This window comes from Cebus imitator, unplaced genomic scaffold (genome assembly GCF_001604975.1).
Source record: "Cebus imitator isolate Cc_AM_T3 unplaced genomic scaffold, Cebus_imitator-1.0 Scaffold376, whole genome shotgun sequence".
Classification (NCBI taxonomy): Eukaryota; Metazoa; Chordata; class Mammalia; order Primates; family Cebidae; genus Cebus; species Cebus imitator.
The window spans coordinates 1,650,873-1,661,965 of NW_016107691.1; the positions used below are offsets into that span (position 1 = coordinate 1,650,873).

General features: G+C 55.1%; 2 protein-coding genes across 3 annotated transcripts in view; one reads left to right on the plus strand and one right to left on the minus strand.

Annotated features, from left to right (window-relative positions):
- Positions 1–1,477: 1,477 nt before the first annotated feature.
- The window catches only part of LOC119468091 (translation initiation factor IF-2-like), an 11,213-nt gene continuing 1,597 nt past the window's right edge, over positions 1,478–11,093 (minus strand). The window contains exons 2-3 of the mRNA XM_037731028.1: positions 5,298–6,260; positions 1,478–2,272 (exon numbers count right to left, since the gene is read on the minus strand). Coding sequence (XP_037586956.1) covers positions 5,313–6,260 — 948 coding nt within the window. The 3' untranslated portion in view covers positions 1,478–2,272; positions 5,298–5,312. The remainder of the gene's footprint in view (positions 2,273–5,297; positions 6,261–11,093) is intronic.
- ELF4 (E74 like ETS transcription factor 4) overlaps positions 5,099–11,093 on the plus strand; it is a 48,486-nt gene continuing 42,491 nt past the window's right edge. The window contains exon 1 of one of the 2 annotated variants that reach the window (XM_017507521.2): positions 5,099–5,396. The gene's annotated coding sequence lies outside the window, so the exon portion shown is untranslated. Of the gene's footprint in view, positions 5,397–5,576; positions 5,697–11,093 lie in introns of those variants that run through there. The other variant, XM_017507520.2, reaches the window with a different exon arrangement.

Sequence of the window (11,093 nt, forward strand, 5' to 3'; positions counted from 1 at the left end):
ACTGCTTGATTAAAGGAATTCTGTTTTGCAGTTATTCAAGAAGCTTTTTAGAACAAACACTGCTTTGCTGACCAGACACAACCTTGACTTGGAGATCTCTGTGTGCCACTGGATACCCATGGCCTTGTCGTGTAAACCCAACAGATGCAAACCTGGGGTTATTGAATGCAACAGAAGAACAATGAGTACTGGCTTTATAGAAAGGATTATAGGGGGCTTCTCAGATTTATAGGTGGGAGGCTTCCTTTTACACCATAACCTCTCTCCCAGGTTTTGAATACACTCCTCGTTCCAAAAGTCTGATTGATAGGCAACTTTTCTCCTTCCTCCCTTCCTTCCTTCTCTCTCTCCTTCTTTCTCTCTCTTTCTCTCTTTCATCTTTCCTTCTCTCTTTTCTTCTTTCTTTCCTTCCTTCCCTCCCTCCCTCTTCTTTCTTTCTCCCTCCTTCCTTCCTTTCTTTCTTTTCCTTCCTTCCTTCCTTTCCCCCTTTCTTTCTTTCTTTTTTTCTTTCTTTTCTTTCTTTCTTCTCTTTCTTCTCTTTCTTTTCTTCCTTCTTTCTTCTTTCTTTCTGGAGTTTCTCCTGTCACCCAGGCTGGAGCACAGTGACATGATCTCAGCTCACTGCAACCTCCACCTCCCGGGTTCAAGCAATTCTCCTACCTTAGCCTCAGCCTCAGCCTCCAGAGTAGCTGAGATTACAGGCTCTTGCCACCACGCCTAGCTAATTTTTGTATTTTTAGTAGAGACGGGGTTTCACCATGTTGGTCAGGCTGGTCTCAAGCTCCTGACCTCAGGTGATTCACCCGCCTCAACCTCCCAAAGTGCTGGGATTACAGGCATGAACTACCTTGCCTGGCCAGTAAGCAACTTTTCTAGTATATGTCTATGGTGGCATGTTCAGACTCTGGCCACAGAAGCTGTGGCGTCGTGGTATTTTGCTGTGGCCACAAGTTTGAATAGAATTTGTTGAGGAGGACGGGTGTGGTGGCTCATGCCTGTAATCCCAGCACTGTGGGAGGCTGAGGTGGGCAGATCACAAGGTCAGGAGTCTCAAAATAATAATAATAATAATAATAATAATTTGTTGAGGACAGGGAGTTAAGTGAGTGGAAGCAGGGAGAAACCAGTCAGTTGTCTCCAAAGAATCTCCAGTGACTTGCAGGAAAACATGAGCTACCAGGCACTGCTTGAAAAGAGAGATGAAGGCTAGGCATGGGACTCATGCTTATAATCCCAACACTTTGGGAGGCCGAGGTAAGAGAATCGCTTGAGCCCAGGAGTTCAAGACCAGCTTGGGCAACATGGCAAAACCCTGTTTCTACAAAAAATACAAAAATTAGCCAGGCATGGTGGTGTGCGTCTGTAGTCCCAGCTACCCTGGAGGCCAAGGAAAGGGAGGATCGCTTGAGCCTAGGAGTTGGAGGCTGCGGTGAGCTATGATTGTGCCACTGCACTCCAGCGTGGGCAATACGGCAAGATCTTGCCTCTGGAAAAAAAAGAAAAAGGAGACAAAGAGGGGCTCTGAAAGCTGTTAAAGGGCGAGTTGAGTGTGCGGGTAGGGAGGTGGAACCACATGGGCTGTGGGCAACACAGAGGCTCCTCCGTTCTTTGCAGGACCCAAGTTTTGAGACCTGCGACCACCCAGTCAGGGTTGGAGACTGGGGGAAACAGGGCTGGAAGCAGAGAGGCTCAGAGTGCTCTGCTCATGGTGCAGGCTGGGCATCCATGGGCAACTCGAGAAGGGGAATTCCTGCCAAGTCAGGGAATGAGCCATTGGCAGAAGCAGCTTGGCTGTCATCGGGAGAGTGGTGATCTCAGCCTGGTTGGCCCCACCTGGCTGGGGCTCACCCGGCGAGTAGGTAGAAGAGCGGCTAGCCGGGTGGGGAAGGAGAAAGGCAGCCAGGAAGGTCATTCATGTGGCCCACGGCTCCCCAAGGCAAGGTCAGCCTTTTTCATCATGGGGGTTGGGGCTTGCTTTGGCTGCAACTCACAGATCATGGGGCTGTGGTTAGTTCTGAGCAGCTGGGGAAGGTGGGAACTTATGGGATTCCCAGGAGCCGTGGGCTGCAGGGCGCTGGCAGGCATTAGGGCCAGTCACCATGAGCTGGTTGGCAGTGCTGACCTCTCTTCCTGCCCTTCCCAAAGGAAAGCCTCTCCTTGCGTGCTGCCTTGAGGCTTCAGCCTTAGTTCCAAGCACATTCACTCACGGGAGGAATCCACCACTAGTGCTGAGCAACTTCAGCCTTGGCCATGCCATACTTTCTCCTGAGAGCTGGGTTGAGAAAGGAAAACGAAGATGAACAAGATGAACACGACGCCGAAGACAGCTAGCATTTGTTAAAGACTTACTTGGCACCAGACACTGCCATAGACATTCGTTATCTCATTCAGTCGTTGCCACAGCCTTGTGAAGTAGGTTCATATTGTCTCCAATTTAAAAATAAGAAAAGCAAGGCTGGGGGCAGGGTACTGGGGATGGTTAATAGGTACAAAAATCTAGTTAGAATGAGTAAGATCTAGTACTTGATAGCATTACAGGGTGCCTGCAGTCAACAATAATTTATTGTACATTTAAAAATAACCAAAAAAGACCCGGCGAAGTGGCTCACGCCTGTAATCCCAGCACTTTGGGGAGGCCGAGGCCGGTGGATCACCTGAGGTCAGGAGTTCAAAACCAGCCTGACCAACACGGAGAAACCTCGTTTCTACTAAAAATACAGAAAATTAGCTGGGTGTGGTGGCACATGCCAGTAATCCCAGCTACTTGGGAGGCTGAGGCAGGAGAATCGCTTGAACCCGGGAGCTGGAGGTTTCGGTAAGCCGAGATCGTGCCATTGCACTCCAGCCTGGGCAACAAGAATAAAACTCCATCTCCAAAAATAAATAAATAAATAAATAATAACTCAAAGAGTGTAACTGGATTGTATATAACACAAAGAAAGGAGAAACGCTTGAGGTGACAGATACCCCATTTACCCTGATGTGATTATGATGCATTGCATGCGTGTATCAAAATATCTGATGTCACCCGTAAATACACACACCTAAAACGTACCCATAAAAATTAAAAACAAAAATAAAAACTTTAATTTAGTTTTTTTTTTTTTGAGACGGAGTTTTGCTCTTGTTACCCAGGCTGGAGTGCAATGGCACGATCTCGGCTCACCGCAACCTCCGCCTCCTGGGTTCAGGCAATTCTCCTGCCTCAGCCTCCTGAGTAGCTGGGACTACAGCCATGCACCACCACAGCGGGCTAATTTTTATATTTTCAGAAGAGACAGGGATTTGCCAGGTTGGTCAGGCTGGTCTTGAACTCCTGACCTCAAGTGATCCACCTACCTCTGCCTCCCAAAGTGCTGAGATTACAGGCGTGAGCCACCACGCCCGGCCTAGTTGTTGTTGTTTTCTTAAGAAGAGAAGTGAGGCTCAGAGAGTTTAAGTGACTTGCCTAAAGTCACGTCGCTGGTAAATAGTGAGCGGGAAGAGGAACCCAGGTCTGTCTGAGGTTAGAGACCACTGAACTCTTAGCAAAATGGGAAAGTGTGTGTGTGTGTGTCTGTGTGTGTGTGTGTGTGTGTGTGTGTGTGCTCGTATGGGCATGTGCGGACGAGTGTGTCCATTCGTGAGTTTCAAGGTCAAAGAGGGCTTAGGGACATTTGGGACCTACCCCACATTTGAGAGGGGACCCTCGTGGATGACAGGCCAGCAGAGAACTGTGTCTCTAGGACCTGGAATCCCCTGGGGAAAGCATGCCCGATTGTAAAGACGAAGTGCTTGTTTTGGGGACTTGATTCTGAGTCTCCAGGAGGTCTCAGGGGCCTGCGCCTCAGTCCAGCCACAGGATCTTTCCCCGGGAACTTGTAATCTGCAGCTGCCTTTGTGGCCATCATCCCCCACCACTCCTGTCCCCCTGGTCCTGCGCCTAGGATCATCCATTCCTAAGGCAGGAGAAGCAGGCCGATGCTGGAGGCTGAGCAGGTCCTTCAACCTCAAGCCCTCAAGCCCATAGCACCTGGGGCCCCTTCAGCCTTGCTGCTTTCTGTCAAGGCTGAGGCCTGGCTGTCCCCCAACCCCAACAAGGCCACGTGGAGCTATAAGGAGTGACAATTCCCAGCGGACTCTCTCCAGAGCCTCCAAGCCGCAGGATCAGGTAGGGCGCGGTGTTGATACTGAGGCAGGTCTGAGAGGGCAAAGGGGAGCTAGAAGGGGAGCGTGCGTGGTGTTCCAGTGGGCACGTGCAGCAGAGTAGCCTGGGTTTGGACAGCGGAAGAAAGGTAGGCATGGGCTTGCTCCCAGCACTCGAACTATGGCTGTCTTTGCACCTGCTGCTCCAGCTCCTGTCCCCCAACCTGTCCCGACTCAGATCCTCCCAGCGCCCCCCCACCCCAACTCCCCGTAGGAGTCCTGGACTCGACTTCCCTAAGAAGTCGCTGAAACTCTCCAGTCACCCCAGGTGTTCGGCCCGGGATTCTGCGGAGTCGGGCATATAGGTATAAAATCATATCCTCTGGGCATCTAGTGGCCTCACCCCACCGCACGGCCCGCCCTCCCGCTGGGGCCCGCACACTCCAAGAGCTCAATAATGCGAAGCGCAGGGCTTGGCCCAAAGGCGTCAAGCAGGTCTCCACTTGCACGGGCCGAGGGGGCTGGACGAAACCTTCCCAAGTCCCCGGGGAAGGGATTTCTCCGCTGGGCGTTGTGTGAGGGTTTCGCGCCGGGAAGGGCCCCGACCGAGCAGAGAGCTCCAGGGCCCGCCAGCTCGAAGCAGTGTGGGGGGTGCCGGGCCGGGCCGCGGCTTGCGACGCGGGCTCTGCGGGCTCTGCGGGCGCCCTGCCTCGTGGTCCCCCGGGCGAGAGCGAGCCGCGAGGGGAAGGAGAGGCTGAGCGGGCCCCTGGCACGGCTTCCCCTGCCGTGCTGGCGACCGCGGCGGGCGGGCCGGGGCGGAGGGGCGCTGTTTCCACCGAGATGCCTCGTCCCTCCCTCGCTCCCTCCCCCACCCCGCCCGCCCGCGGTCCCTCCCGTCGGTCCCTCCCTCCGGCTCTTCCCTCCCCTCCCGCCCTGCCTCCTTCGCGCCCGCCCCAGCCGCCGCCTGCGGGGACGTGTGTGTCTCTAGTGCAATTTCCCCTTTCGCTCGCTCGTTTCGGTGCTGGTCTGCGCCGGCTCGCGCCCCCTCCACGGGCGCCCCTGCCGCCCCCGCCGCCCCCGGTCTTGGCCTGGCCCTCCCTGGCGTCAGCCCTGCTCCCCGCGAGCTCCACCCTGCCCCCCGCCCCGTTTTATCGGGGGCGCCGCCGTCTCACCTGGTATTTGCATCTCTACCTCCAACTTGCCGTAGGCGGCGCGACGTGTGGGAGAGCCCTGCGCCTTGCCCGCCCGGACCAGCCTGCCCCGGCGCCGAGGTGAGTCACGGGCGCGGGGTGGCGAGGGCAAGCGGGCGGGGAGGAAGGGCGGGCGGGGAGGAGGGCGGGGGACGGCGGCCCTGGCGGCCGCGGGGACGGACCGGGCGCCGTGCTCAACTTCCACTTCTCCTTTCGCCGGCGCCGAGTTCCCGGCGCCACTCGCCGGGCCGGGCTTCCGAGGGGAGAGGACGGGCTGGCGGGGCTGGGGACCCGCGTCTCGGCCCCCGGAGCGGGCAGGGGACTACGGAGACCGACCCCGGCCCGGCGACCGAGCAGGGCCCGCGAGCCACTCGGCCTCAGGTACGTCGATGGCGCCGGTTCTTCGAGCCTTCGGGGACCTGGAAAAGTTTGCCTGAGGGCGGGATCGACAGCGCCGGGGCCCCGGCGTGGGGCTGGGGGCCCAGGGAAGGGAGGAAGAGTCGCGGCGTGTCGCGAGCCGCCCTGGCGTCGCCCCGCCGCGCGTGTGATGGAGAACCCGGGCTCCCGATCCCGGGATGGAAGTGGAATGGATTCCCCGAGTCGGGGAGTCGGGGTGGGGGCCCCCGTTTCCTCTTGCCCCCGCCCGGCAGCCGGGGTTCCGTGACCCGCCGATCGTGACAGCGAGCCCCCAGGAGCTTTACGCCCGAGGGCAGAGGAGGTGGGGCAGACCGCGGTGGAGCTGCTACATTGATCCGACTGCCCCCGGGGCTTCTGGGGCTGGGGCTTTAGGGTCACACGCACACACGCGCACGCAGACCTATGACTTGGAGAACTGGATCGCCAAAATAGAGACCTCTTGGCAGGAGCCTGAGTTTCCGTGTGAGCCAGCCGCCAGCCTTCCCGCTCTCCCCGGCTCTCCCGCCTCCCCGTTACCTCCTGGGCCGCCTAGGGGACTCAGCCGCGGCACCGCTCAGGGTCCCCTGACGCCAGCACCTTGTTTTGGAGGCTTGAGGGAATGCTGAGGCGGTGGCCAGTTTATGAATTCCTGGCTCCTCCACCGCACCCTAACCCTGACACCCTTTTTTCACCACCGTCTGCCTGGACATCCCCTTCCTGACCAGAGTCGCCTCCTGACCCCTTGGCACCTCGGCTCAGCGAGGTCCTCCTGGGCCCCCCCACCGTACCCTAGTTGAGGGATTTGATGGCCATTTGATTCCTGCCCCTCATCCCTCAGCCGGCGATCGAGGCCTGTCTGGTCCTGCAGCCTCTTCTGGTTAATGTTTGACAGTTCATTGTGGCTAATTATTTTAATTAGCTCTTAAAGTGGGAAGGAACAGTTAACCTTGGACTTCTCGATTTTGGCCTGGTGGGGCCTCAGATGGGAGGAGTGCTGGGGAGGTGGGGAGGTAGGAGCGGAAGTGAGGTCACCACCCCAGGGCCTGAACCACCACTGCTCAGCCCCAACAGCTGGTGGGCACGCCCATTGGGGACTCACCCCCTGCGAGCTGACCCCTGGCCTGAGTGCCAGGTTGGAGAGAGGTGAAGGGAACACTTCTAGTTCTTCCCTTTCGGGAGACTTTGGCACTGAAAATGCCTGGGGAACATGTATGCCCAGCAAGAATGCCAATCCCTCCTTGCAGTTAGTGGCATTGGGTTTTCCTGGTTATAAAGTGCTTTCTCAACCATTAATTCACATTCAGTGCATCCAGCACAGGAGCCGCGTAGGAGGAGCTCTCTGGAGTTCAGCGGAGATTATCAGGGAGAACTTCCTATCCCAGCCAGCCCGTGTGGGGAGGAGGCTCCCTTGCATGTGGTTGTTTCTGGGGCTGGGTTCAGAGCTTGGGATTTCTTGTTGGGGGCGGGGGACCATGAAGCAGGCTCTCACCCTCACCCAGGCTTCAGGCTCCCACCCTCACCCAGGCTCTTGCTGTGAGCCGAAGGAGTGGCTTGTTTGCAACTATGTCTGGCATTCCTCCTCCCTCTGCTGCACTGTTTGCTCGGTGGTTGCTCAGGAACTGGCGCCCACCCCTGGACAACCTAGGGGCCCCAAATCCACCCTCCCTCACCTCGTGCTAAGTGGTGACAGTGGCTTCTGTCTTCTCTGGTATATATTGGGATCTAATGAGGGTGCTGTGGTCTGTCTGTAGGGGCCTGATTGATAGCATGTCCAAAATGCCCCTCATCCTGCAAAAATCAGGCCCTTTGTCACAGAGACCCAGGCAGACACAGGCTGTTGAGTTTGCTTTCCTGGGGAAACCTCTGCTCTTCTGCTCTTAAGCTTGGCCTTCATCCTCTCCACATCCCCCGTCCCCACAATTTTCTCATCTTACCTCCAGTTTTTGTTTTTGTGTTTTGAGTGGTGTTTTTTTGGTTTTTTTTTTTTTAAATTAAAGGTCTCACTTTGTCACCCAGGTTGGAGTGCAGTGGCACAGTCACAGCTCACTGTAATTCTGAACCCCTTACCTCCAGTTTTTAAAGCCTGGCTGTCTAGGCTAAAATCCCAGCGTTGTTATTTACTAGCTATGTGATCCAGTCAATTGTATGCCCCAGTTTCCTCATCTGTCCGTGAGACCTACCTCATAACACTGCAGTGAGGATCAAATCCATGAATGAATACGTATAAGCTGCTTATTAGAACGGCACGTGGCACACAGTAAGTGAGTAAGTGCGAGCCGGCCTTACGGTATTGCTTAATGCAGCACCCAAAACTCAGATGCAACTCAGCAAACACTCGCTTAGGGCCAGTCCTAGTACCGGGCCCCAACAGAGTGGCAGTGAGGAAAACTCGGATGTGAGGAAGACACCACCTGCCTTCCGGGATTGTGTGTACCTTTTCGTGTGGGCTGGAGTCACAGCAGGAGAATGGAGGGAGCCAGGGAGAGGGGATAAGCCATCTTTATAAATAATCATAATTTGAAGCCAGGATCAAATCCCTGAGCCAGTGTGGGGGATCAAGCACACTAGACTTGGAGGCTTCTCTTTGCCTTGAGACCCTGGCCAGATTCTGGTCTAGATGCACCTCCCCTCCTCCCACGCAGAGTTTTGCCCTAGGATTTGGGTGAATGAGAGGGAAAGGGACAGTGGTTTCTTTTTTCTTTTTTGAGATGGAGTCTCACTCTCTTGCCCAGGCTGGAGTGCAGTGGTGCGATCTTGGCTCACTGCAACCACCACCTCCCAGGCCCAAGCAATTCTCCCTCCCTTAGCCTTCTGAGTAGCTGGGATTACAGGTGCCTGTAACCACCCCTGGCTAAATTTTTTTTTTTTTTTTTTTTATGGAGTCCCACTCTGTCATCCAGGCTGGAGTGCAGTGGTGTGATCTGGGGCTCACTCTGCCTCCCAAGTTCCAGTGATTCTCTTGCCTCAGCCTCCCAAGTAGCTGGGTGCGCCACCACGTCCAGCTAATTTTGTATTTTTAGTAGAGATGGGATTTCACCATGTTGGCCAGGCTGGTCTTGAACTCCTGACCTCATGATCCACCCACTTCAGCTTCCCAAAGTGCTGGGATTACAGGCATAAGCCATGATGCCTGGCCTCCCCCGGCTAATTTTTATATATTTTATAGAGAGGGGGTTTCACCATGTTGGCCAGGCTGATCTTGAACTTCTGACCTCAAGTGATCTGCCCGCCATGTCCTCCCAAAGTGCCGGGATTACAGGCGTGAGCCACCATGTCTGGCCGGGGCACTGGTTTCTGCATGAGCTGCAGATGGCAATCTTGCAGGATGTCATTTGTTGGGTTCTGGGGGAAGATGGCATTTCTTAGGAACACCCCCAAACATCCCTATAGCCCCCTGCAGTGGAAAGGCTCATGCCGGCCATGCCAACTGCGTCTCCTGGGATCCCCCACCAAGCTGGGAAAGGCCCTGGGCAGCCTTCTTCCCTCAGGGGTGTAGGGCCTGACCCCAACCTGCGCTTCACATCTCTCCTGGATTTCTAAGCTGCAAAGAGGTTTCTGGCTTGTCTTCCAATTTATTCTCTTTGTGGTTCTCACACTGAAAACTACTTCTGCAGGGGAGAAAGGAAACTCTTGCAAGGTACCCAGAATCCCATAGGCGCTTTCCTAGGGATCAGGGGCTTTTCTCATCAACACCAACCTGCCTGCAAACCTCTCTCTGGCCGCTGAGCCTCGTGAGTTCTGTAATAGCAGTCTCGCTGCTAATGCCCTGTAGCTTGGGCCCCAGTGCTGGTTGCCAAGAAACTGCTGGTCGGGGTGCTTATGAGGGTTTAGACCTCATAGGGGCCGCTGAGTTTCAATTCAACAGACATTTGTTAACACCTACTGTGTGCCCAACCAATGCTAGGCACCGTGCAGGAGATGAGATAAGGAGGCGCTAGGGAAGAGATGACTAAGACACTGAAACAATCAGAGGCGAGGACAAGCAGCCGGGCCAGAGGCTGGTCAGGTGCTAATTGTGCCTGTTGGAGCAGAGGCCAGCGGTCGGGACTGGAGGTCTGCAGCCGCTGGAGGAGGGAGGGAAGGCTTTGTGAGGGATGCGGGCCTGGGCTGGATCTTGAAGGAGGGTGGAGGGGAAGCGAGGGGGAGATTTGGTGCAGCAGAAAAGGAAGAAAATACACCTTTCTGTCTATTCTCTGGCCACAGACTGACCTTCGAAGCCTGGATGATTGTTTGGCAAATGCATGTCACATAAAAGACCAGGTCAGCGAGTATGGGTGGCTCGGTGCAAACCCCCGTCTCCACTCCAGGAGATACAAAGTGTCTGACCAGCGTGCCACCCAAGCTGAGGGGATTTCATTTTGAAACCCTTCCCTCACCGCCCCCCGACACACACACCCCTAGGGAGTGGGAGAGATGACGGGGAGACGTGGGGCACTAAAATGACAGGAAAACTGACACACCACATGTGCTCACGGCAGTTGCAGGCTGACTGGATCCCACCTTTCCCCAGGGTTCTGGGATTTCTCTGGAGGCCCAGAGCTTCATTCAAGTGGAGGAGAGAGATTTTCTTTTCTTTTTTTTTTTTTGAGACCGAGTTTTGCTCTTGTTGCCCAGGCTGGAGTGCAGAGGTGCGATCTCGGCTCACTGCAACCTCCACCTCCCAGGTTCAAGCAATTCTCCTGCCTCAACCTTCTGAGTAGCTGAGATTACAGGCGCCCACCACCACGCTCGGCTAATTTTTTGTATTTTTAGTAGAGACAGGGTTTTGACATGTTGGCCAGGCTAGTTTTGAACTCCTGACCTCAGATGATCTGCCCGCCTCAGCCTTCCAAAGTGCTGGGATTACAGGCATGAGCCACCACGCCCGGCAAGAGAGATTTTCATAATTGTTCCCCACTCCACCATCTAGGAAGTGAAGAATTAGAGTTCCGTGTGTTTCTGCCCATACCACTAAGGACTAGCCATATATTGCTTCCACTGATTCTGTGTCTCCCAAGGCTGGACATGGAGGAAACTTGGCCCTTGTTGGGTTTAATTGTATTAAAAACACCTGGATATCCCCCTGCCACATACACACACTCATCATTTTCCCTCTGTCACTGTCCTGCCCCTTCCCCAGCACATTTCAACACCAAAGGGACATACCAGAGTGCCCTGACTTCTTGGTTGGGAATCACATCCTAAGGTGAATTTCTCAGCAAAGAGACCCCAGCCTGCTTCCAGGGTGTGGTGGAGGGTCAGGGAGCAGGGAAGGGTGTTTCATGAAGGAAGGTCTGCAAGGGAAGGTGCCAGAATATTTCTCAGAGGGGCTAACAAGAAGCAAGCTAAGCAGCTTGCCCAGGCTGAGCAAGCTTTCCCTTAAGTTGCCACCTCCTTCTTCTT